This window comes from Haplochromis burtoni, unplaced genomic scaffold, assembly GCF_018398535.1.
Source record: "Haplochromis burtoni strain Fernald_Lab_line unplaced genomic scaffold, NCSU_Asbu1 Contig_114, whole genome shotgun sequence".
In the NCBI taxonomy this organism is placed as follows: domain Eukaryota; kingdom Metazoa; phylum Chordata; class Actinopteri; order Cichliformes; family Cichlidae; genus Haplochromis; species Haplochromis burtoni.
This window is the reverse complement of record NW_024582475.1, coordinates 107119-132807: the sequence shown is the minus strand read 5'-3', so window position 1 is coordinate 132807 and position 25689 is coordinate 107119. Positions and strand designations below refer to the sequence as shown.

Sequence of the window (25689 nt, the reverse complement as noted above, 5' to 3'; positions counted from 1 at the left end):
GCTGAGGCGAGTTGTTCACGTTGTGCTGGCAGTGAAGGCCTCCAAACTGCTGCAAGTCTGAGATACACATGGGCTTTTTTAAAGCAGCGATTAGAGGGAGTTAATGGTTTAACTCTTGGCTTTAGTCAGGAGTTGTTGGTATGGTGGAAACAAAGCAATTTATTTTCCATAGTTGATTTAAAATTATTGAACTGTTGGAGAAATATGGGGAATTTTTCTGATGAGGTGCCAGTAAGATTTGGAAGCTGTAGTTTCACGTGCTGTCCAAGCAGACAGAGAAACAGGCACATTCATTCAGTCATTTATTTATTTTTGCAAAAACCTTCAGGTTTAACAAACACTGTGAGGCCCACATTATATGTTGCTGTTCATCTCATCTACTTGATATTCTCAGCTTCAAAGTCCATCTTTTTCTGGTTCTAGATGCTGAACATGTAGTCACAAGTGAGAGCTGGGTTGCTTTCTCTTGCTTTCACCCTCATTCTTCTCATTTTCACATCAGCTTTCACTGTGTGCTAACTGATGAAGTCAAAAGTGCAAAATAGCAATGCTCATGCAGAGATAAATATTCTATCATTTAAGAAAATCTTTGTCATTAATATTAAGACACACAAAAAGTCTCATTCTGTGTTGTGATTTCACCTTAATTCATTCCCTGTCTTCAGCAGTTTATAATATAGTGATCCGTCCCCTCATTTTAACCTGGACAAGTTCATTTTTGAATTATTACATGTTTATTTTTATTCCTCTGTCTGTGTTTTTGTTTCTGTATAGATGCAAAGGAGAGAACTACCAGAAGTTTCTCAGTGAGCGGAGTCTTCAACTTTACCTCTCTGCTGCTCAGTAGCGAAAACGGCATGTTGTATGTTGGCGCTCGGGAGAGTCTCTTCGCTCTCAGCCTCTCTGATATCAGCGCAGCCAAGCTACAAAGAAAGGTAAGAGTCAGTGTGCAAGCAGCTGTGAACTGCAATACCACATAAACTGTATTTATATGAATTCAGTTATAATATGATCCCAGAGGTGTAGTATACGTAGATGGCAATAAGTATGCTAAGCTCCCAGTAGTCCAAAGTGACTATAACACACCTCACTATATGATATCTACTGTATGCAATTGATGCTATTTTTCTTCTGCAGCTTGCATGGAAAACCCCAGAGAGGAAGAGAGAAGAGTGCAGTTTCAAAGGCAAAGACCTGCAGGCGAGTGAACTGATGGTTTCATACACAAGTGCCTAAACTCACACGTGGCTCAAACACGACCAGTGCTAGATGGCAAACAGATCCAGGGCAGAACCCTGGACATTTCCTCTCAAGTTGAGACTTTCCATGCTACAACAATGGATGTTTTTTCCCTCCTTCCAGTCACAGTTTTCCACTTTTTTTTATGGCAGCCCCCAGTCACAGAGCCTTCAGTAAGGGTCACTACATTAACAGGAGGAATTAGTGCTTTTACTTTACCATTTGAAAAGCTGTCGGATGGAAATGTATTCTTACTTCTTCACAAATTTCTCTAAACTGTTCTATGTTAGAGCATGAAAAGAAAAATGACTTTCTGGACAGTTTAAAAGAAAGAAGTTGGTTAAAACAATCAGTCTAATAGAACTTTTCCCTGTGTTTCTAATACAGACGGATTGCTTCAACTACATCAAAATCTTACTACGCATGAACAGCACTCATCTGTACGTTTGTGGAACCTATGCCTTCAGCCCCATCTGTGCTTACATAGTAAGTGTTTAATGGAGGGGCATGCATCTGTTGCAGTGCCCACATTTGAGCATGCCTGGTTTTGGATATTAAAAAAAAAAAAAAATCTGTTCCATTTGTTTGTTTTTGGAAAAGCTGATTACCCCTGGTGCAAGATTTTATATCTGATTTATTTATTTGATTCTAGAGGAAGAGATGCATTCTGCTTCCTGCCTCTCAACTCACTTAGCAGTCTGGCTCAGGCTCTGCCCGGCCAGATACCATATAAGTGCATTATTTTATTATCTCCTGTGCCTTATGGGAAATGGATCAAAAATATTTAATGCACGTAATCGAATAATGTAAGAATCAATGTCGTTTTCAATCCTTTTCTACAAATCTTTTAAGGCCTTTTAGAGCAATCCATAACAAACAAACAAACACGTGACCTTTGCTGCAGTTTCTAGCAAACACAGACTGACCTCCTTTCCGCTGTGAGACTTGAGTCTGCGGTCACTATCAGAGCAGGTTACAGCTCTACTTCAAACTCAGCGTGTGACATGTGATGTGTGTGTGTGTGTGTGTGTGTGTGTGTGTGTGTGTGTGTTTCCTCCAGAACACTACAGACTTCTCCCTTGTCAAGAGCGATACTGGTGAGATTGTTACAGAGGATGGACGGAGCCGCTGCCCATTCAACCCTGAATACAAGTCCACTGCCATCATGGCTGGTAGGTCTCACGATGGCTGTCAGCCGCTGATAAAAATCAGGCTCGCTTAAATGTTTTGGATTTATAGAAGCCACTGTGGGAATGAGTAAAGTACTTTGGTAAATCCTATAAAGACAAACTGTGGCATAACCTCTGGATTTCATTACCGCGTGTGACGCAGAAGCCCATTCCCTTGTGATAAGTACTCTTATTACGATGGTCTTCTTCACCCTGTTGCAGATGGAGAGCTGTATACTGGCACAGTCAGTAATTTCCAAGGAAATGAACCAATCATTTACAAGAGTCTAAGCCAAGGAACAGCTCTAAAAACAGAAAACTCACTTAACTGGCTTCAAGGTACAGTATAATAGCTGGAAGGCAATGGGTTTTTTTTTGTTGTGTCTTATTTGAGATAAAGGACATTGTCAAACTGCTTGCACCAAATCTACTGAATGGGAAGTTTACAGTGTGGCATCACTTGAAATGATGAATATGAAAAAGTGTGTACCTGCAGTCTGTCAGTCCCTGTTGAAATTGGACTGCATTTGCCATGGGAATAGGGATGTCTGTCCCTAGATCCCATTGTGACAGTATTGTTGGTTTCCTTTCAGATCCAGCCTTTGTTGGCTCTGCCTACATACAGGAGAGCCTTCCCAAGGGCAACTCGGTGGGCGATGATGATAAGATTTACTTCTTCTTCAGTGAAGCGGGGAAGGAGTTTGATTTCTTTGACAACACCATTGTGTCACGCATTGCTCGTGTGTGTAAGGTGAGCGACGCTCCAAGGCAGATAGTCCATCTAAAGCAGCTTTCTTACCCTTGGGTAATGTGTACTCCCTGCTGTCTCTATAGAATTCTATTAAAGCAGGAGTTTGCTTGTTTGTTTGTGCTCAGTACCTATACAGGAATGTACAGTATGTAGTCTACTGAAAGCTGCTTATAGCTCAGAGTCCTTCTGGGCAGTGACGCACGAGCTGTTGTTACAGAAAAACATTTTTCTTGCACGTTCGCCTCAGTTTGATTCCTTTCCATCCAAATCCACTCTCTCTGCTCTTATCGTGTTTCAGCAAATATTTGCATTCAGACAGGATTCAGTATCCAACTACAAATCACTTAGGATTACTGAAGCGTGGGATCTGTGTGCAGAAATGCTTTGACACCTTCTGCGGACCACACACAGTCTTTGTTCATTTTTAAGCATTTCTATATTAGTATTTATGCCTTGAGAAGTCTGTCCTCCAGATCAGACTGCTGTTTGGCTCTCCTAAAACAATCACACTCACCACTGTGTGAAGAGGGTGAAAAATAGTGATGAGAGTTTGAGATGGAAGGAGGGGGGTCCATCCATTCATTCATTCACTCACCTTTTTTTCTCCATACATCCATTTAAAGGACAAATATTCCAATATTAATATTGACTCAGGAGCAACTAGTAAAAATAGATTTAAAAAACCTATTTTAATTAAGTAAAAGAATAAGAAGAAGGAAGTTTTAGTATTTGTTAGTTTTATACTAACATTTTATCAAAGCTTTCCTGATGAGGCATTGATGAATGTCAACAAGACTGTGAGTGAAATCCTTTCAAAATGATTCATAGAGTAATAATTAAAAAGACTAAAGCTGACCAGTCACGGCAGATGGCCCCGCCCCTCCCTGAGCCTGGTTTTGCCGGAGGTTTCTTCCTGTTAAAAGGGAGTTTTTCCTTCCCTCTGTCACCAAAGTGCTTGATCATAGGGGGTAATATGATTGTTGTCTTTTTCTCTGTATGTATTATTGTAGGGTCTACCTTACAATATAAAGCACCTTGAGGCAACTGTTATTGTGATTTGGTGCTAAATAAATAAAACTGAATTGAACTAAATTGAATTGAAAGTTAAACCATTAAAAACTAAACTAAATATTTTTAAATAATAAAAACTGAACTAAAACAAGCAAACCCACTCTGGAAACTAACTGAACCCAAACTAAATGTCACAAACAAAATAAAAATAAAAGCTAATTAGAGAAAAATCAAAACTATTATAACTCTGCTCATGTGGCATTTTGATGATAATTTTCTCACGTACGTTTAAAATATGTAACACGGAACAGATTACCCAGAAGGAAATTGGCAATAATGTTTAAGGTTTTTAGTTTCTTAAGCAGTGCTGAAGGAAAAATAAAGCATAACAAAGCTTTAAAATGAGGCAAACGGTCAGTCTCGGTAAAACTTTACAGCGACGCCAGTTCAAGTAAACTATTCACGTCCAGTTTTAGGCTTCCAAAATGTGCTTCACCAACTGTGTCGGCGGCCGTCTCCATGCTTGCTGTATATCCAGGTGTTTACTATTACTTTAGTTCCACTTCATCGAGGCTAACTATGGAATGATAAACAATGTTTTGGTTGAAACAAACACAACAAAGCATGTTCTCATTTGCAGGATTGTTCCGTTTCCCAGAAAGAAGCCATTACCGCCCGCCATGTTCATGGCTTTTTGAACAGCCTTTTGAACAAGGGGTGCTTTTACAAGGGATTAATGAATGGGATGCATTTGCTTCAATTATTCAGAAGTCAGTTTAAGCCCAGAGTGGCACTGAATTATAAAACTCGGTTCAGCCCAAAGGACCAGGGAATATATATGTTGCTCATTATCTGCCTGGGTTACAACAAGTAATTGCTTCAGAAGCTCAGTCTTGGTCATGTGTCATTTCCCTTTCCATCCCGTGCTGCCACTTCCTCTGATTAATGTTATGCTAAGGTGGACTCAATTGAAGCTTCATGTTAAAGACGTTTTATGTGGTTTAGGTCATTTAGCGTTTCTCTTGGTCCTCTGGAGAGCTGCAAAACTGATTACAATGGCGAACTTCGAGCTTGTTAGATCTATGATAAACAGATTGTCTCTTTACAAAACTAAATTAAGCTCTTTAATTTAGCTCTTGATGTGCAATCACCTTCCTGAGACCTGTAACACCTCATCAAACAGTTATATATATATACATATCACATACTGTAAATGTCATTCACACTGAAGCGCCAAGATGTATTTACTCTCCAGTTTGCACTGATATTCTATCATACAAATCGGTGCATCCTAATTAGTCTGCATGTCAAAGAAGTCCCACATCCCTCATAGCAATTTGAAGGCTCGTGCCAAAGGCGGTGAATCACAGCAGCAGTATCAGTCAAGGAGGATTGTCAGAGAGCAGTGCTTCTTCTTTTTCATTTAAAAGCATTTGCCCTCCTCTAAGCCCCAAGTGTTTTTTTATCTATGCCAGTTGCGATGATGTATATTGTTTTCATGACCTAGAAGTCTTCCGCCTTGGGGTTGTAACTATGTTGCAGGCACAATTGATTTAGCTCATTGTGGTTTTACGAGGAGGTTAATGTTTTTCAGTTACGTCAATTTGAACAAATTCACCTTTGGACAGGGCACTCTCTGTTTTTGTTTTTGTCACAAAGAAGGAAAACAAAGACAGCAGAATGTATTTCCTTGCACATTATAACATACAGTGTCTAAGGCAGGGATGTTAACACTCATTTTACACGGTGGGCCACATGCAGCCCACTTCGATCACTCAACCAGTGAAACTTCCTTTCCTGTCAGTGTAAAGAAGTTTAACTACACTAAATACACATTTAATCTCTGTGGTATCTTAATCTAATAAAAAAGCAGTGTAATTTCAACAACACATCTTGGTTTTTTTACATGATAGAAGTAAAGTGTATTAGCACAACTATTTGGGCTTAAATTCACAAAGAATGTCCCTTTCATTTAATTGTTTATCGGTTACTTAATTACTTTAATGTAGTATAAATGGCCATAGGGGAGGTCTTTATCACCAGGAAACGCTGTAAAACGTAAATACAGTTAAAAGTCCAATCCCTGTTTCCCCTCAATTTTCCAAACTGATGCAATGGGCTCCCAGGCCTAATGTTTGACACCCCTGATCAAAGGCATGTTATAGTATGTTTTTGCAGTGTACCATGTGGTGCATATCATCATTTCAGAATATGCACCGCAGATCTGTCAGATCCCATCAAATCACACTTGTGTGTCAAACTGTGTGAGGATATTGTCTATACTGACCTCAGGTGTCAGACCTCATACTGCAGCGCTTCGTGCTGGAAAAAATCCCCCTCCTAACCAACAGTTATTGTGTTGCAGGGTGACGTTGGAGGTGAAAGGGTGCTGCAGAAGAAATGGACGACGTTCCTGAAGGCTCAGCTCTTGTGTTCTCTGCCCGATGACGGCTTTCCCTTCAACATAATCCAAGACATGTTTGTGCTCACACCCAGTCCCGAGGACTGGAAGAACACAGTGTTTTATGGAGTCTTCACCTCTCAGTGGTGAGAGCTTTTAAATCTTTTGATTAAGATAACAATGAAATAAATGTACAGACACCTTTAAGGTAATTATTTCACACACATGAGGGATTATAAAATGAAAAACAGTGGCATACCTGATTGTGTTTGTGAAGGCTGTGGAGATTTAAACCATTATGAACACCAGGAAGATCAAGACAAGCATTTTTATCTTACTCGTAACATTTAGATTACTAATTAAATATGTATTCAATCATGTTTCTCAGTGATCTGTGACAGATGAGAATTGTTATTTAAAGATAAAATGTATGTATAAAATTTACTGTCAAGCAAAGAAGAGTGTAACAGGACTTAACTACCAGTTTTCCATCTGTTTTGGTGGATTTTCACTGTATTATCTCTATGTTTACGTACAGCTTTTTTCAAGGCTTTACAAGTTTGAAAGATTGTAATCATCTGTCAATTGTTTATGTCCTATAAAAGGTACAAAGGTGCATCAGGAAGCTCTGCAGTGTGCTCCTTCACTATGGACCAGGTAGAAAAGGCGTTCAACGGGCGATACCGTGAGGTTAACCGCGAAACCCAGCAGTGGTATACTTACAACCATCCGGTGCCAGAGCCTCGGCCTGGAGCGGTGAGTGCTTTCCTGCTGCCCTCTGCTGGAAAACCCAGTAGATACATCCTGCACATGTCACTACTCTGCACTGTGTCTCTTCAGCTGCATGAGGTCTCTAGGGCTACGTTCACACTGCAGGTCTTAATGCTCAATTCCGATTTTTTGATCAAATCCGATTTTTTTGTCTGCTCGTTCACACTACAAATAAAATGCGACAGCAAACGTGCTCTAGTGTGAACGCTCAAAGCGGCCCGCATGCGCAAAAGAAGACGTCACACACAACGCGCTCTGTTTAGACCCAGAGCAAACAATATTGTTTGACTGATGGCCCTTAATATAAAGACTTCGGACTTCACGTTTCCCAATTTTTGCTTTAAGTTATTTTGTTATTTACATAATAATGTAGATAACCTAATAATTATCCTTATTGCTGTTTTAGAGGAGCGGTGCTTCAAAGGATAGTTGCAGATTTCTGTCAGAATCTGCAGATTATACAGTACAAATAAAATGTTCACGTTTCTCCAACGTTGTCTTCCCAGCAGTTTCACCGGATGGCCAGGAAGCGTTCGCGATGTCTTATCGGGCGCTTCTCCGGCGCTGATAATTGGTGTCTGTCTTGTGTCAGTGACATAAGATGGATTTAATGGAACTTGACCGTTCAAACAGCAGTCGCTTTCTGAAACATCGGATATGTATCGGATTCAGTACCACATACGAAAGTGACCCAGATCGGATTTGAAAATATCGGATTTGTGCCGTTCACACTGTCATACCAAGATCGGATATGGGTCGCATAGGGTCAAAAAAATTGGATTTGATGCGCTTTCGCCTGCAGTGTGAACGTAGCCTAGGTTGTTCCCATTTGTGACTGCTGATAGAGGCTTGATCAGATATCTTTTAGACAGGCATCACTCGTCTCCAGGTCCTAAACATGATTCTTATCAAACGACTGTAGGTTTAATTTCCTGACTTATCAAACTCAAATCACTGAAATGACCTGGTAATAAAATAAACACACAAAGAAGTGCTGTACAGCCGCTGTAGGTTTCATTATCCAGTGAACGTATGGGGAAAGCATGTAAAGCAGTATGTTTGTTGTGTTTTCCAGTGCATCACAAACGCTGCCAGAAAACAGGGCATCTCCTCCTCGTTGCTCATGCCAGACAAGGTGCTGAATTTTGTCAAAGACCACTTCCTGATGGACAGCGTGATCCGCAGCCAGCCTCTGCTACTCAAGCGCAATGTCCGCTACACACAGATCGCCGTCCATCGTGTTCAAGCAGCTAAAAAGGTGTATAACGTGCTCTTCATTGGCACAGGTAAACAGCTCACCGCTCACAAACACTCTTCACCTGCACCGTTGTTTTATCTGACTTCACTTAAACTCTCTTCTCCAGATGATGGGAGACTTCATAAAGCCATTAACGTCAACAAGAAGATGCACATTATTGAAGAGATGGTGCTCTTCCGTGACTCTCAGCCGGTGCAGCACATTGAGCTGGACACTGAAAAGGTACACGTGGTGTTCGGAAAGAAAACGGTCCGATTTAATTCACAGCACTTTCTCATGGTTTAAACTAATGGGCTCAGTAAATTCATTTATTGGCAGTTTAGGGACTCCATGAGCCATTAAGAGTCGCAGCCTGCAGCGTACCCCGTGTTCAGTGAGCTAATTGCGTGCAACTTTCTCTCAGGGGATCTGCAGCTGGGGTTTTAACAGCTGGATTTGTGACACTTCCTGAATCCTGGCATGTGCTTCCATAGATCAGGGCAAAGGAATTCCTTTTAAAATGGATGAAAGAAGTCTACCACATTTAGATCAGGGTCACAAAGAGAGGACTCTGGATGAAAATAGTAACCCAGTATCAGTATTTGGGGCACCTCCTGACTGTCCCCTTCTTTGTCATCTGTCATCCACAGGGTCAGCTCTATGTTTCTTCTTTCTCTGAACTGGTGGAGGTCTCAGTAGCTAACTGCACTAATTATCAGAGCTGTGGGGAGTGCATCCTCTCCAGGGATCCTTACTGTGCCTGGAATGGGAAGCAATGTGTAGATGTCAGACGTGCTACACCAAACAAGTACGTATCCCGCTGCACAATATTTATTTTAGCAGCCAAGGCTTTCTGTGATCATAAACTGTACATAAAAGGTTGAAGTCCTGTTTGAAGCCTCAAATTTGGCAATTTCATTGTCACCATCTTGATGAACCAGGCATGAGGGATGCTCTACCCCGAATAATCATGTATTGTACTCTAAACAGGAAAACAATTTACCAAACAAGCATCGTGTTGTATTAAATAAGACTGGAAACTAGCAATTAAGACTATAAACCCACTAGGAAACTGTTTAATCCGCTTTACAATCTTTTGTTTGCGCCCAGATTTGCCCCCTGCTCGACATGAGAAAGAACACGGGTTTAAAGATCTTTCACACTGGATTCACTTTTCAGGCCCAGGGGCTCTGTCCTTCTTTTATATTCAGTCTATGCCTGTGATATGCAAATATTAGATGAGAGAGTGCATTTTAAAAAAAAGAAAAAAGATTATGATTATTATTTATGGTTAATTGTATGTGTTTCAGTGCCTGGCGGCAGGATGTAGATGAAGCAGACACATCAGCTATTTGCAATAAGACTGCGGCAAGTCCACGGTTTGCCAGACCTCCACCTACACGTATGTGGCCTCCTCTTCTCTAAGATTTACAGAGCACTCAACATTTCCGTGCTATGCCTCTCAAAATGAGAGTTGATTAAAAAAAACATTATTCTGTATCAGCCGCGTGGTACAGCCTTTTTTCACGCCATACCTGACTCATCTGCATTTTGACTTTCTGCAGGGATGTCGTCATGCCAGGTGATCATTATCCCAGCCAACACATTCAAAGTACTGCCCTGCAAGCTGCGCTCTAATTTGGCTGAAAGGAAGTGGGAGTTCGGTGAGAGCGCAGGTCATTTCCATTACCCCAGCCCAGAGGGGGGACTGGTGGTGGTAGCTCAAGCGGACAAGCAGGAAACATACGAGTGCTGGTCAGTGGAGGAGGGCTTCAGACAGCTTCTGGCAAACTACTGTGTGAGAGGCGAAGCCAAGGAGGAGAGCACCACCTTGACAGGCCGTTCACGTACGCCGCAGATCTCACAGGAGGAAATCATCATCCTGCCAGGGGAGGCCCGCTCGCCGCAGATCAACACAAAGACCTACTGGAACGAGCTGATCGTTGTATGCGCCCTCCTGGTGTTTTCCCTGGTAGTCTTCTCCCTTTTTGTGGTTTACAGGAACCGTGACCACATGAAGTCCATGCTGAAGGAGGGAGAGTGCCCGAACATGCAGCAGAAGAAGCCCAGAATAGTGGGGAAACCCGCTGAAAACTTGCCGCTCAACGGCAACACAGTCACAACCTCAGCTTCGGATCACAAGGGGTACCAGACCCTTAATGACAACTACATCTGCAGCACTCCACCGCACGAGTGCTCGTCACCTGATAACAGCAAGAGCTTCTCTGAATCGGAGAAGAGGCCTCTGAACTTAAGAGAGAGCCACGTGGAGATTTCACCCACGTGCGCCCGGCCTCGAGTCAGGCTGGGCTCCGAGATTAAAGACTCTATAGTGTGAGGCAGGCTTCATGTTATATGGAGTGACTGCTTTTGAACTCAAAGGAAAGAGTGCACTTGTTGAGAAAGACAAAAACATAAGAGGGAAAAATCAGCACTCTCGTGGAGAGACTTTACATTACACAGATTTTGCACTCTCTCTCTCGCTCCTTTTTCTTTCTTTTTTAATTCTGTCGATGTGGTCCATGTGCGTTTTATTTCGTTTTCCTCTCACCCTCTTATTCAAGTGCATTTGAAGCACACTGAAGAAGCTCCGGCTCGCCTTCAGACTTTCACGTACGGCTCACGGGAATGTAACGAGCATTGACATGGCATCGTGACCACGATTTAGCGAACAGATTTCAGAGAGTTGCCTTTCACAGTCCGTCCATATGACATGCCGGTAATACTCTGAAAGGCAGAGTGATGCTCGAACACGACGCCTGACGCAGTGTTTGCTGATTTATTTTCATTCTGCGAGAGTTTAGCCTTCACTGAGGTTGTGCACTATGTACTGTACTGTAGCAAGGTAAAGCAGAATCCACACGAACAAGTCAAAGACAGGCAAGATATACATACATATATATTAAAAAAGTCCTGTAATGTTTCTTACAGGATAGCCTGTGTACATTCACACAAGTACACTCATTATTTTAGAGTTAATTCAAACACAGCAAGAACAAAGAAATCTGAAAAGATGAAAGCAGAAATGCAGAAACTCTTACCACCTCAATCACTGCACTCCAAGAAAAGAGAGAAATGTGCTTTTTAAGTATTGCCATCTTTACTAGGTATAAATATTTGCCTGATGACGACTGACTTTAAGTTGTTAGATTTGTCTTGGTTTTCTTTCACCAAATATGATAAAAGGGAAGGGAGGGGGACTCATTCCAGGTATTATCACGCTATTCTTCATGAGATAGGCAGTCTATGCAAAGCAAATAATGTGAAGTGGGGTAAACACCGAGAAACACCTCACCTTGAGACTGAGTAAGCACAAAGGTGTTGGCACTGTTAATTACTTTAGATACAGTGGCACTACAAACACACACCCACGCAAAGAGACGCACACTCATTACACCGCAGTCGCAAGTATGCAAGAGATTTTAGCCATTTTGGTGCGTTTTCTGGAGAAAGATGATGCAGCCCTGAAAGGCTGGCGTGACAAAAACAGACGATAAAAGACGAGCGTCCGGAACGGTAATGTTAAATCTGCGGCAGGTCATTTATTGCAGCATGATGAAAGGTTATCAATATTTATTATCGTCGTTATTAATATTATTATTATGTGGCCAATAGGTTATTTTATGGAGACATTTTTTCACAGCTGTTCTGTCACTGAATCATACTGAATCTAAAACAAACACTTAAAAATAATGTGATTTCAATAACACACCTGTAGACTGCCACCTTTGATATAAATATAAACTGAAGAGTGTTGATGAAGAAAACGGCCTCTTAGGTGGTTGTAAAGGCAACCATTAAGGCAATAACTCTCATTGTCATTCAGTAATAAACAGGGGAATTGTTCATTTTACTGATTTTTCTCGCTTTAATATAACTAAATCAGATGATTGCGTAACTTGATAGCATTTCTCATGTCATCCAATATTTTTTATTCTTGAGTATGGCTCTAGTATTGTGATCCAGCCAGCAAAATCAATACTTCACAACAACAACAACAACAGAAAAAATGCGTACCTGAAGAGATGTATATGCCCATCGTGACTCAGAAAGCACAGGATTTGCACATCATGTTAGGAGCCTTAGTACACTGCAGGTTATGGATTTGGTTACAAATCTGCCTTGGGGGGAGGGGTGGGAATGGAGAATGCCTTCTGAAACAATAATCAAGAGATGTGCCTCTTGGGGATAATAAACTAACCAGGTAGTAGTGCTCTGGAGTCAAACGCTACACTGTAGGTGTGACAGGACTGGCCATACTTAAAAAAAAAAAACGTCAAAACCGTGAATACGTGTAATTTAATTGTGTCAATGTTGTACAATACGTGCTCATGAGAGGTGTCGTTTTATTTTACATTTTTGTTAGGGTGGCTTCAAGCGCAGTCAGGGATTCTATTTTATTCTTAAACTGTAGTGCATAAATAACCACTGGCTGATTTCTCTTTTCTTTTTTTTTTAAATATTAAAAAAAATATAAGCATTAGTATTATATTACATTTCCTATAAATGGCACTGCAAAACTGAATTTCAAAGACTAGTCAGCTATATTCACTCATGCAATATGAAAGACTCATGCTTTGACTGTTATTAAAAACAACAAGTGGCAGCTTTTGGTGAAGCGACTGTCATCAGAACAATATTAAATTTGCAAAGCGCAGAATAAATACGGCGTGGCAGTGATTTAGTCGAATATGTGCAGGTACTGAATATGTTTTTCTGTATTTGAATACAAGCCTACACTATTAATGCCACAGTGAAAGTATCGTCGTCTGCTCTCACTTATTGAACCACTATAGTCGGGCCTTCTTCTATTTGTGACAGTACAAGTTGCTCAGACTCTTGTCAACATGTATTGTAAGTAAACAAGTTTTTATGTAAAGTTGTTTTGTAAATTCAGCTGCCAATGTAAAAAATATTGTGAATTGTATTTTTTTGTATCATACATCACTACTGTTTTCTTTCTTTTTGTATTGTATATAAAAAGCACTTTATTTTAATTTTTCAAATAAAGATAAAATGGAGATTTTTGTTATTTGAAAGGCTCATGATTTCAGTAGGTTAACCATTTCCTTTCAGACAATGGTGCAGGTTTTTGCAAGAGCGTTGTAGTGGGAGACCTCAAATCTGGGTTTTAATGGGTCCATATGCAAGAAATTTTATTTTTTACCATCTAACATTTGATGCAAATACCAATTTGTATCATTTTCTGGTAGAAATTTGTTTATTTAACCTCCAGCTGGTTAAAAGGGAGCTTTCCTTTCCCACTGTTCCCAAGTGCTTGCTCATTAAGGGCTCATTTGATTATTGGGATTGTCCCTGTGTTATTGTAAGGTCTTTACCTCACAATATAAAGCGCGTTGAAGTGACTGTGAATCATGGCCCTAGATCCGATTTAAATCGCCCCTCGCTCCTACCTTAAAATGTATTATTTATGGACTGCCACCATAAACAGAATAAACTGTAATTTCTCTTTTTACCGCATGGCGGCAGCACCATCGGATATATGTTGCAGCTAATAACTACATAAATGCTTTATACACTCACACAATAGTAAGTGCCGTTCAAAATTAACCTGAGATACTGATATTCAGCAGCTTTACCAAGTTTCAGGTATTCCAGCTTGAGTTGGTACTAGGGCAACTAGGGAAACATCCCCCACACCATTATACCCCCATCAGCCTGAACCACTAATTACCAAGGAGGATGGATTCATGCTTTCATGTTGTTTACCCGAAATTCTGACTATAAAAGTTGAAAGTTGCTGCAAAAACAGAACAAAGCAATAGTTCCACTTTTCTCTTGTCCCATTTTGGTGACCCCGTGTGATTTATAGCCTTAGTTTTCTATTTGTGGCTGTCAGGAGCAGAGGTCGGTGTGATCCTTTGCTGCTGTAGCTCGCCTGCTTCAAAATTCATCATGTTGAGCTCAGAGACGCTCTTCTGCATTACTTCGTCATAACATGGTTTATTTCCTGTTTTCATACTATTAGCTTGAAGCAGATATTTAGCTTTCTTGGTACCTAAAACCATGTCATAGTCAAAGTCACTTAACTCACCCTTCTATATTCAGATACTCACTTTGAACTTTCACAATTGGCGCCTACATAACTAAATGCACTAAGTTGCTGCCATGTGATTGGCTGATTAGGAATGTTGTTATTTCAAGGAACACTTATTCTAAATAAGTGGCCAGTGACTTAAAAACGCTGCTGCAGTCCCAGCTGGAACAAACTGTGGGCCCCAACTCTGAGTACAGGTTACCGCTTTTCCTCTCAGGGTGTTGTCAGAAACTCTGCAAACCCAGCCAAACAATGGTGCGCAGGTTATCTGATAAAACTCTCACATGGAGCACACACACCTTAAAGGCAAACACAGGTAAGCACCTGCGTTGTCTGTTGTAGTTCTATTATATCGCAGCGTCACTGCAAACATACATGACATCTAACTCCAGTCCAAGCCAAACGAGGAGGCACATTAGGGTCCATTGATTCGGCTGGTACCCGCCTACAGGCAGGTTTGGACCAATCCTCTACAGTAACTCTGAGACGATGGTGGGGGCTTTTATTTTGGCTCAAGTTTGTTAAATTCTAACATTTTCTGGATTATACTTTATTTTTAAACCAGTAACTATGGAGCGACCCAGCCTTCGGAGATTATTCTCTGTTTGCGACGTGAACAAGTCCGGTAAGATCGAGTACGAGGACTTTACTGTAGTCTGCCGGGAGCTCAGCGTCCCTGAAACCGAGATCGGGACTCTGTTTGACAAGTTTGACCCGCACGAAGACGGATACATCGACTACAACAGGTTTTCCTCCAGGTTTCAGGAGGTTTCGGAGACTCTGGATCTGGCGTCTTTCGGCGCAGGGGCATCCCAAGCACAAGACTCCCCCTGGGAAGAGTTTGAAGACAAGGCAGATACGAAATCCATCCTTACCGAAAGGTAAACTCACATCCGGGAAGCTCCAGTTTGCTCTACCCGTATTCTGGCTGGAAATTACCTGGCCAGTGGGTACTGCTGCCCCACTGTTAGCTTTGTGCTGCACTGATTAGTCATGCGGTACAGGTGTGTACTGGAAGAATAAACAAGCTCACCCTTAAAAACGATATACAGCTTGAATGTAATCAAAAAACACTGGACGTTTATACTAAGATAATAAGTATATACTTAGCTCAGTGTCTACGTCCCATAACTTTTGTATCGTCACTGATGTCATCTTTCTTAGTGGCAGGGGCGTTTATAAAGGATTTTTAAATGGGGTGCCACTCGGAACCAAGAGGAAGCCGGAGGGAAGTACAGGAAATCAGAATATTTGTCAGAAAACATGCGATGTATTAAAAACTGCTGACGCACATGAGTTCAAATAGTGGTTTATACTGAATAGGTTAAGTGGTCAAAGTGGTAAAGTTCATTCTAAGTACTAAATATACCTAAAATGCCTAAAGTACTATGCACAATTATATTGCTGGACTATTACTGATTAACTGATATCAGGGCACTCAGCGAAAGACTTGGAAAAAAAAGAGACTTTGTTGCATTTGTGACTTTTTTTTTCCAAGTTTTTATTTGTATGTAGGGTTGATGTTTAGGGGTTAGATCCCATGACTGGCTGGGAGAAATGTGTGTGGCTCTATGACTTAAAGGAGAGGTCAGGCCAGTTTATGGTTTGGATGTAAGTATATGGTTTCACGCACGATGAAGTCTTAATTAATGCATAAATCATTTTAGCACCATCTGGCAATTTTCTTTACTTACTATAATTCTATATGTTAAATATTATTATTATTATTATTATTATTATTATTATTATTATTATCATTATTATTATTAATAATAATAATAATAATAATAATAATAATAATAATAACAATAACAATGATAGAAATAAATAGCTTTACATTAAATGGTATGAAATACAAAGTACAATATTTGTATAGAAGATTCAAGGACATTTACTCAAAGTAAAATATTAGTATTTGTAATAAGTTACATTTCAGTATTGTATTATGTGACTCAACACTGTAGAAAGAAAAAAAGAAAACAATACAGAAAAATATAGTTTAAAAAATGCAACTATCTTTAAGCATAGCTCAGCTTGGCATTATATTTGTTACATTATTTCTAAATGGAAGTTTTCACAGTTTTCTCTAATGGTGATCAGTGACACACAGAAACCCAAACTGTTTTAGATCTGTATAGATCTTCTCCAAACCTAGAAAAGCTAGATTTTGCTATCTTGCTGTATACTAATGAGATCTAGAAACTTTTTTAACACTGAGAAAAATGTCCTAAACGTAGCTCTGTACACCACATCAGAGTAGATTTCAAACACTCAAGATACAAACTGATGTACTAAGTTTTATCTTTTAATTGAAGGGTTGAAACAGAAATTACAGCACTATTTTGCCAAAAGATGTTTACCTCTACCTTTTTGTTTCACCAATTTATTCCACAGTGGATATCCATCATGAATGGTCTGTTGCACTGCTTTCTCTTTCTGAAACGATCAACTTTTAACACCTATCTTTTAGCCCTCCAGGAGTTTATAATTTGCTGCTAAAACCATATTTTAGTCAAAATATGCAACTGAAAACATGTCAGTCAGCAGGTGGTTACTAACTGTTGTGTTGTCATAGTTTCAGGGAGCAGCTGGCCGATCTTTACAAGGCCATTCACTCCTCTGCAAACATGACTCTCCTGCAGCAGTATGAGGAACTTATCCACTCCCTCATCAGCCAAAGCCTGGACAGCAGACTTCAGTGTGAACAGCTTGAAACCAGTCTGAAGCGGTAAGAGCAACTGTCCTGCGTGTGGTCAGTAGATTTAGGAGGAGCTTGTAAAGTCAAATCAGTATATAACAATCAGCAGGAAGTCACAGCACATGGGTCCCAGTGATGATATGAGCAGATATGAAGTGGCTGCCCTCTTGTGGATGCAGTTCAAGTGCATTTTTAATGTGGTTTACTATCTAACTGCTGAAGCTGCTAAGTGTTTAACCCTCCGGTCTTCACTACTTTTGTCAGTGTGCAATTTGCATATTTTCTTAAGCTAATTGTTTCCCCCAAATGAGCTAGAGACACAACAGCAGAGTTAAATGTTTATCTGGGCAGACTGTGAATCTGTGCAGATTTCAACAGTTCTGATTAGTGGAGATCTAACTGCTAGTTGACCCTTCTGATGTTGCTGCAGTCTCATATGCCATCTGTCAGTTGGCTCATCAGTCACTGTTCTGAAATAGAAAAATAATAATAATAAAAGCACCTCTGTGATTTGGATTAGGGTGTTCTTAGTATAACACTGCCAGTGGTTTGCATACACAAGGTCTTCCTCTATCCTTCTCTGATGTGGGTGTCAAACTGTGCTTCTGAATCGCCTCCTGACACAAAAACTTCCTTTTATACAACAAAGTCTTTTTGCGAGATATTAAACCACTTTTACATTCAGATCATTTAAAGTTTTGAAGTATTTTATGCTGTGTTGCAGGTATAGCGAGCTCTAAATACCACCGATTCCTGTACTCCCCAAATGAGGGGATTGTGAGGGGCTTTTTTGTGCTTTGTTTGAAGACGCTAATCCTAAATTTAAAGAAATCATCTTTTTTAGGTTCAATTCTCTTCTGTGTAGAGCCTGTCCATGCATCATGCTGCTGCTCCACTGAATGCCAAACTTTCCTGCAGCTCCTTTGAAGTCAATTCAGTTTTATTTATGTAGTGCTAAATCACAACAAGAGTTGCCTGAAGGATTTTTGTAAGGTAAATCCCCAACACTAATAAAGAGAAAACCCCCTATGAGCAAGCACTTAGTGTCAGTGGGAAGAAAAAACTCCTTTTTAATAGGAAGACAGGATAAAAGACACACTGTGTAAGCGAGCCAGAGACGAATAAAAACTAATAATTGAATGCAAGGTGGTTCATAAATACATGGAGAGTGAAAGTGGGTGAGTGAAGAAATATTGCACCATGGGTAACACCCATCAGCCGAGACTTAACTATCTCAGCTTTTTCCCCTTTGTTTATCTGCTCCGTAAATGTGCAGCTTTATCTGATGTTTTTCTTAGTAGTGACACTCGTAGGTGTGAACCTGAGTTCAAATGGTTGTCTGTCTCTATGTGTTAGGGATAGGCTCCAGCCCCCCTGCAACCCTGACCTGGATAAGCAGAAGAAGATGGATGTTTTTACAAAAAAGTTGATGCTGCTTAAGGTCTACAACCAGTCCTGATTGCTTACTTTGAGTAGCCAAACAGTGACTTTTAGTAGTTTGTGTCTTAAAGGGTTAATCAAGGTTTGACTTCAGCCTTTTTAATAATTTCCTGTAAAGACAGTCTGTTAAGCCATGGAATCTCTGTCATAACAAACAAAAGTGAGTGTGTCTCTAAGAGCTTTGTGTGCTTCACTAATTGCATGGAATGGGAAAGTTAACATTCCTTTCTCAAGGAAGTAGGAAGACTAAAATTTGCTGCCCTTCCCAGTCGTTTAATTGTTTCATAGCTTGGGTATTTCCATCTGTTTCCATTAGTTGTATCTATAAAGTAACCTTTTCCCCACATAAAGTAGAATAAATGTGTGTGGGCATCTAATTAAGAAACTCCACTGGCAGTAATCAGTACCTCCGTAGCAATCACCTGGATTCTGTCCCTCCCTCGACTCTGGTTGGCTCACGTGTTGTCTGAGCTGAAGAGCGAAGCCACAAGTGTAGCAGGTTTCAAGTCAAATCAGTCAGCTAGATCAAGTAAATGGACTCTTCTGGTTTTATGTGCTGCTCCTTTTTGTATTCGGATTACTGTTGGAGGATCTGCTTTGACTGAGTGTGCTTGAAGCTGCCAGGATGGACTCAAACAGACTTTTCTGTTCAAACAGAGCCGAGGGCTTAAATCACAGTCAGCTGACAGAGCTGGAGGACGATATACAACAACATCTCGCTAGGACGGAGGAGAGGGCGAGAGACGAGGTGAGTGGAATAGCTGCAGGGTTCATAGTATGTGAAGCGTTGCTCCTGTGATTTACTTCAATACTTAGAAGTTAAACATAAGAAATTTCATCATGAAAGCAAGGGTATTTAATCAATAAACAGCACGCAGACAAGTGGACTAAATGATTGCATTTGATTCCCTGTTGAAGTGGAAAGATTGCACGCGTTCCTCAGTATTTCATGTGAGCTACCTGCAAATTTGTGGCACAGCCCACAGCAGCTAGTTACATGTGTTTTCACAAAGAGCCTCTGTAAAGTCACATGAAAGCCCCTCTTCAAGGCCTGAGCTGGCCTGCACTTCTAACTGCTTCGGTTTCACAGGAGAGAAAGAAAATGGAAGAAATTATGGCCGGCTTGCAGAGGAGGCATGAGAATGAAGTTGCAGACCTGCATGCCAGTGTGGAAAGACTGTTAAAGGTAGGTTGTGTTTGGTTTTTTTCGTATTTCACAGACAGCTGTCTACTTTGTTCCCCCATGATGTTCTCTAACAACATACAAAAAGAGAAGAAAGCCTCTGTATCTGAAAAGCAACACACAAGCTCTTGTAGGATGTCTAGCTGCTGCTGCTTGCTTTCTGGGAAAGTGTGATGGACCGTGCAGACAGATAAAGTCTGCTCACTACCTTTCATCCACAAATGACAGCATTTCCAGAAAATGTCAAGATTTCGCTTAAAAACAAGACTTTTTACTCGTGCATTTTGCTTCTCCGTTCACATTAGACGTAGCAGAAAATGTAATGTAAACATACACATTTGTGGTTAGCTATACAATAAGTTGGCCTTGGTGATTTGAATAGTGAATAAAAATACAGAGGAAAGATGAATTGAATAAAGGAGGAGACAAAAAAAGAGGGAAAGCAAGTATCCAAGTATTTTGGAGACTAGCTGCGCTCATTCTAAGGCTTCATATTACGTGCATTAACATAGATGTAAAAGCGCACATTGTATAGACACTACCTGTACTGTTCAATCGAACCATGCTGGAGGCATTTAAATGCATAGAGTAAATGAGGCATAAAAAGTGAAGCCAGAAATTCACTCCACACCCATTTAAAGCAGGAACTGGCCAAAACCTTTTTTTTTTTTTTGGCTTCTTGTAGCGAGTTGTCCCTGTGTCATGGCAAACAGTGATTGCCAGTGTCTGCTGAAAATTATCGACTTTAAAGTGTTGTAAAGAACTTGTTGTCATAATTTGTCAGACATATCTCACGGGAGTTATGTACATGTGTGATTTTTAACTTTCCTGTCACAAGTTAGAAGCTGACATCAGTTTTTGGATTTTTAGATATGCTTTTAATTATCCTGGCAAAAAGACTCGCTGAGATAAAAACAAATCTTTTTTAAAGAGAGGTGTGGCAAGGAGGGAACGAGAAACTGCAACAAATATAACAGTTCTATGAAAATATTTCAACTGGCAAAAAGGACTGACCTGATATAGAATATAGAACAGAGCAAGTTTGATAATGCAGAGTCATAAGGATGCCTGCAAAACGGGTCATTTAAAAACAAAAAAAAAACTATGTGTAACCCCTTTATGTTGACTACAGCCTATTCACAGCCAAGCGTTTTTTGATTAAACACATGAAGCAGCTCTTTGCAAAAATATCAGTTAGTGTTACAGTACCCAGCTGTTTAAAAGCCTTTAAGAAGCTACAGCGTCACAAAAACGCACCTCTATGTGGCTTACTGTAGTTAATCTACAGGCCACACTAGCATTTTGAAAAATGCAAAAATATGATTGCCACCTCATGCAGCATATGTTTTGTCAGACAAATTTCCAGTGTCTGTGACTATTGTGCATGGTGACCAACATCAGCCCGGTCAAATAAAGACTCTCTGATGATTCACTTAAGCCTTTTTGAATTTAAACCTTCAGCAGAAGTCATCTTAAAAACATCTACTTAAGTTTTTGACAGTAATTCCTGGTAATAATTTCCTATCAACGAGGAAGACGAGACATTATTACGTGAACTTGCAAAGTAAACAAAACAATGCAATTAGGTTATTATGTAAGACATGTAATTGGAGTACTGTTTAGCTTTAATAGTAAGACTCCTCTGTATTGCAATAGTACCAAATGTCTGCTTGGCACATACAGTATAGTGGAGGCAGTTGGTTTCCTTGTCCTGTAGATGGTGAACGTGATAGATCAGCTGCTCTTACACAGCGTTAACTTATTGTGAGCATACAGTTTGATGGATATAAGATGGATATAACATTAAGACCAAATCTTAATGTAACTGCTTTTGTTTTTTTTAATTGATTTAAGAGTAAAGAAGACTCTGAACTGAACCATTCAAAGGAAGAGATGCTCAGACTGAGCGGACAAATCAGCAATCTCTCACACGTAAGTCAAACTACAAGATTAGTCCAATAAATCCCAAAATGTTTTTATCTTTATTTTTATGTTGTCATTGACCGAATCTCCTCACAGGAGAACGAGCAGCTACGCGGCTCTCTTCTGCAAGCCCAGACAAACATCGCCATCCTGCACTCAGAGCTGGACAAGCTGAAGAACGTGTATGCGGATCAGAAAGCTCAACATGAACGGTAAAGCTATTGTCAGACCTGACCTGACGATTCTGACGCTCAGAAACCACAATCCATATAAGGTGTGTGCGTCCTTTCACAGAGAAACGGAAGATTTGAAGAGGATGGCTATGGAATACCAGTCGTACTCCAGTCAGATTCAGATTCTCCAGTAAGTCTGCCTTTAAGCTCATAATAATGTGTTTATGCTGACTTTTTAAAACAATAATGTAATGACTCTAGTTAGTACTTTCAAGCTCTTCTACGTGAGTAAATAAAGCACACAGGTTTGGCAGTGTCACTCCTGTTTGACATTTATGAGCTCTATATAAACAACATGAACTTGGATTTGAGAATCCAAGTTCATGCAAATATTTATTGCTTTCCCTACGATGTAATAGAAGAGCCAAGTACCTCCTAAATGCCTCTAATCTTTCTAATCTAGTTGTATGAGTCTGCCACTTATCTGGACTAACTGGGGGTAACAGAATAGTGGGATTTTTGCTATTTGCATAATGACTGATTTTATTAGTTGAATGGTAAAACCTTTAAGGCAGACTAATGTGAACGCTCGTGTGCTGTCTCACTGTGAATTCACTGGACAGCTACTAAAGTGGCCAAAGGTATGCCGCTCCTGGGGATGTTGCGTGCTTGTTTAAATTATGTCTTTAGAATAAAAACTACACACAAACAATAGCATTGACTGACCATTTATAAGGAGTGTTTGACTGCTTGACAATCCCATACAGTAAAGTAAGGAAGTGCAATAATTGTATGTGAATGTGACTCTCACGTATTTCCTTAAATGCATCATTAGGGAACTGAATAAAAAGCTGTATGACAGTAATGACGACCTGCGCTCGGTATTGGCAAGTGAAGCAGTTGCAGCTAAAAGAAGGGTAAGTCTCTTTTGTTCTAATAGCATGTTTCCCTATACCCTCTGGCTCTGTCAGGTAGAAGCTCACAGTCAACTGTTTTCATGAGTTTAAGGTGTTTTTTTGGGTTTTTTTTCTCCCTGACTTTCCTAATCTGCTCAACAGCTGTCTCCCCAAAATGAAATCCCAGCCAGGAGAATGAAACCCCTCCGACAGAGCACGCTCAACCATAGCGGGTATATAAAGATTTTTACACACCTGTATGCCTCTACCGATTGATGTCTATGCACTTAAGTGTCACATCTAAAGCCATAGTTTGCGTCGGGTGTTTTCGTACAGCTTGGAGGTCCCGAGCAAACTGACCTACTCTCATGTGGCCACCTGGGCCGATAAATACCTGGACAGTGGGGTCTCCCTGCCGATGGACACAGCTGAGAGCTCGGGCAGTGACTACGACAGCGACGACAGCAGAAGCTCGGTGGAAACTGTGCACTTCAGTTACTCGTGTGTCCCATCTGACATGGAGGTGGGGGACAGGTCCAGGATCGCTCGATGCCAATACGCTCCTCTGCTCTCGGGACATTGAATTTGTGGTTTTTCTTACAGATATCAGAAGTGAAATCTGAAGCTGCCGTGTCAATGGCTCCGAGTATGGCCACCTCCATCGCTTCTTCCCTACGAAGACGTTTATCTGCCTTTTCTCCAAAGGTAAACCGGTTCTTGATTTAAAGTTTTTGCATTCCCACTTTTCCTTTGGTTTCTTCTTTGGTGTTGTGTTTAGCGTTGCTCTTTCTTGTAATTTTGTATTGATTTAAATTTTAGTTTTGTGTGCTGCGTAGTCTCATTTCTGAAAGGTAACTAAATGATGCTTGCTTTATATGGTCAGTGTTGGGTAACCTTGTTATCTTATGCTCCCTTTAAGCGGCCGTTGGAAGCAGACATGGAAGCATGTGATGAGCCCACCCAGATGTACCGCCTGGTTTTAGCGGGAGACGCAGGAGCGGGGAAGTCCAGCTTCCTGCTGAGATTGACCCTTAACGAGTTCAGAGATGATATTCAGACAACACTGGGTGCGTGCCATGGCAAACATATCTTTTGATTAAACACTGGCACTCGCTTGAGCTCAGAGATATAAATCTGCTTTTCTTTTCTTTTTTGTTCCCAGGGGTTGATTTCCAAATGAAGAGGATGTTGGTGGATGGCGAGAAGACAAATCTGCAGATCTGGGACACAGCGGGGCAGGAGAGGTACAGCACCTCCATGAGAACCGTTTAATGAAAAATGTGAAAATGTGCTGCTATCATTTTGGTTCTAACACATGTAAACCTCTTTAATTATTGACTCAATTAAAAGACACTAGAGTAAAATGAGTTTTTATGTTTATTTTAGGTTTCGTAGTATTGCCAGGTCTTACTTCCGTAAAGCTCACGGAGTCCTGCTCCTCTATGACGTGACTTCAGAAAGCAGCTTCCTTAACGTCAGAGCATGGGTGGATCAGATTCAGGTAACTGCAGTGGTGACGATCAGTTGTTGAAAAGATGACAAAAGAAGCACTATTTAAAAAGTAGGAACAGAATCTATCGTCTGCTTTGTTTCCATTAAGGAGTCAGCGGAGGAGAAAATACCCATGTGTGTTATTGGAAACAAGGTGGACCTCCGAGGGGAGCTTCCTGAGGGAAGCTGTGTGAGCAGTTTGCACGGTGAAAAGTTGGCCAAGGTGTGTTATTTTTTATTTATTTTTTTTTCTCCATTTCACCTAGTGGAAAAGTATTTATACAGACACCTGGCGTCTAAGGTGTCTAAGTAAACTGAATGCACTCAGGGATGTCGGTGCTTTGCTTGTAGACGTACGGTGCCTTGTTCTGCGAAACGAGTGCCAAAGAGGGTACAAACATCACAGAGGCTGTGCTTCATCTTGCAAGGTAGGAGGTCGGAGAGAGAGAGTTTGAGTTAATTTCTTTGCTCGTTTTTTGCTTGGTAACCCGTGGCAACACTCCTGCCTTTTTACTTTCACACAGAGAAGTGAAGAAAAATGTCAAACTGAGGCCGCAGTCAGACTCTCAGGTCAGACTGAATCAAATCAGCCCAAAGAAAACTCTTAACAACTGCTGTGGACTGTAGACGACTCATGTCTGTACAGAGCAACGAAGGACAACGTGCTACTTTTATTTAATAAATGTCAAATTTTAAAAACTGTTATATGTATTACTATAAAAATCCTAAATGTACTTTTATTATTTGATCAAAATGAAGGTTTCTATTGTGGGAATATTGCACATGTGCAAATATAAATGTACAACATTATATTTCTTTTAAAAAGTTTTATTTATTTGGTAGGTTATTTTTATAAAATAAGCAACAGTGTTTACATTTTCATTTAATGTAAGTATTTTAACTGTAACTGCCAGATACACAAACACTTTTTTTCGATCAATGCACTATTTTTTTTTTTTTCCCCCCCAGATTTCTTTTCTAGAGTTGCATAAGAGGGGGAAAAATATTTAATTTTTTTGTTTTCATCGTCACTGTAAGCAATACTACATTGCGGGTTTATCGCTTGTACTAATTGAAGGATTTATCTGTGTGTAAATAAAACTGCTTGTAACTGGGTTTTTTCTTTACAAAAGTCTCACATCCACTAATTTTTTTTGGGGGGTTTTTGTTGAACATCTGTGATAGCGGAACATTTTCCAGGCCCCATTATTTATAACAAAGAGAAATGTAATCCTTTTTCCAAGTGAA

At 40.3% G+C, this 25689-nt stretch overlaps 2 protein-coding genes across 4 annotated transcripts in view; both read left to right on the top strand.

Moving 5' to 3' along the window:
• sema4ba (sema domain, immunoglobulin domain (Ig), transmembrane domain (TM) and short cytoplasmic domain, (semaphorin) 4Ba) overlaps positions 1-12579 on the top strand; it is a 52797-nt gene extending 40218 nt beyond the window's left edge. For all 3 annotated transcript variants that reach the window (XM_005928671.3, XM_005928672.3, XM_005928670.3), the window contains exons 3-15: positions 775-935; positions 1138-1200; positions 1627-1725; positions 2300-2411; positions 2631-2747; positions 3002-3159; positions 6536-6717; positions 7177-7327; positions 8418-8628; positions 8707-8822; positions 9230-9387; positions 9890-9981; positions 10145-12579. In XM_005928671.3, coding sequence (XP_005928733.1) covers positions 775-935; positions 1138-1200; positions 1627-1725; positions 2300-2411; positions 2631-2747; positions 3002-3159; positions 6536-6717; positions 7177-7327; positions 8418-8628; positions 8707-8822; positions 9230-9387; positions 9890-9981; positions 10145-10917 — 2393 coding nt within the window. In that variant the 3' untranslated portion in view covers positions 10918-12579. The remainder of the gene's footprint in view (positions 1-774; positions 936-1137; positions 1201-1626; positions 1726-2299; positions 2412-2630; positions 2748-3001; positions 3160-6535; positions 6718-7176; positions 7328-8417; positions 8629-8706; positions 8823-9229; positions 9388-9889; positions 9982-10144) is intronic.
• Positions 12580-13018: 439 nt separating this feature from the next.
• Positions 13019-25557, top strand: zgc:162879 (ras and EF-hand domain-containing protein). The gene is made up of 18 exons (XM_014335618.2): positions 13019-14953; positions 15203-15518; positions 17213-17365; positions 19433-19523; positions 19866-19961; positions 21813-21890; positions 21978-22093; positions 22176-22244; positions 22890-22971; positions 23113-23183; positions 23287-23473; positions 23554-23655; positions 23870-24017; positions 24113-24194; positions 24337-24451; positions 24551-24664; positions 24793-24869; positions 24966-25557. The coding sequence occupies exons 1-18, from the start codon at positions 14890-14892 to the stop codon at positions 25066-25068; spliced, it is 2064 nt and encodes a 687-aa protein (XP_014191104.1). The 5' UTR covers positions 13019-14889; the 3' UTR covers positions 25069-25557.
• The last annotated feature ends 132 nt before the right edge of the window (positions 25558-25689 follow it).

Excerpts from the sequence above, each read along its gene's own strand:
- zgc:162879 (XM_014335618.2), top strand. The coding sequence starts at position 14,890 with ATGGTGCGCAGGTTATCTGATAAAACTCTCACATGGAGCACACACACC. Across the intron at positions 22,245-22,889 it reads AGTCAGATTCAGATTCTCCA|GGAACTGAATAAAAAGCTGT; the intron begins GTAAGTCTGCCT and ends ATGCATCATTAG. Across the intron at positions 23,656-23,869 it reads TATCTGCCTTTTCTCCAAAG|CGGCCGTTGGAAGCAGACAT; the intron begins GTAAACCGGTTC and ends GCTCCCTTTAAG.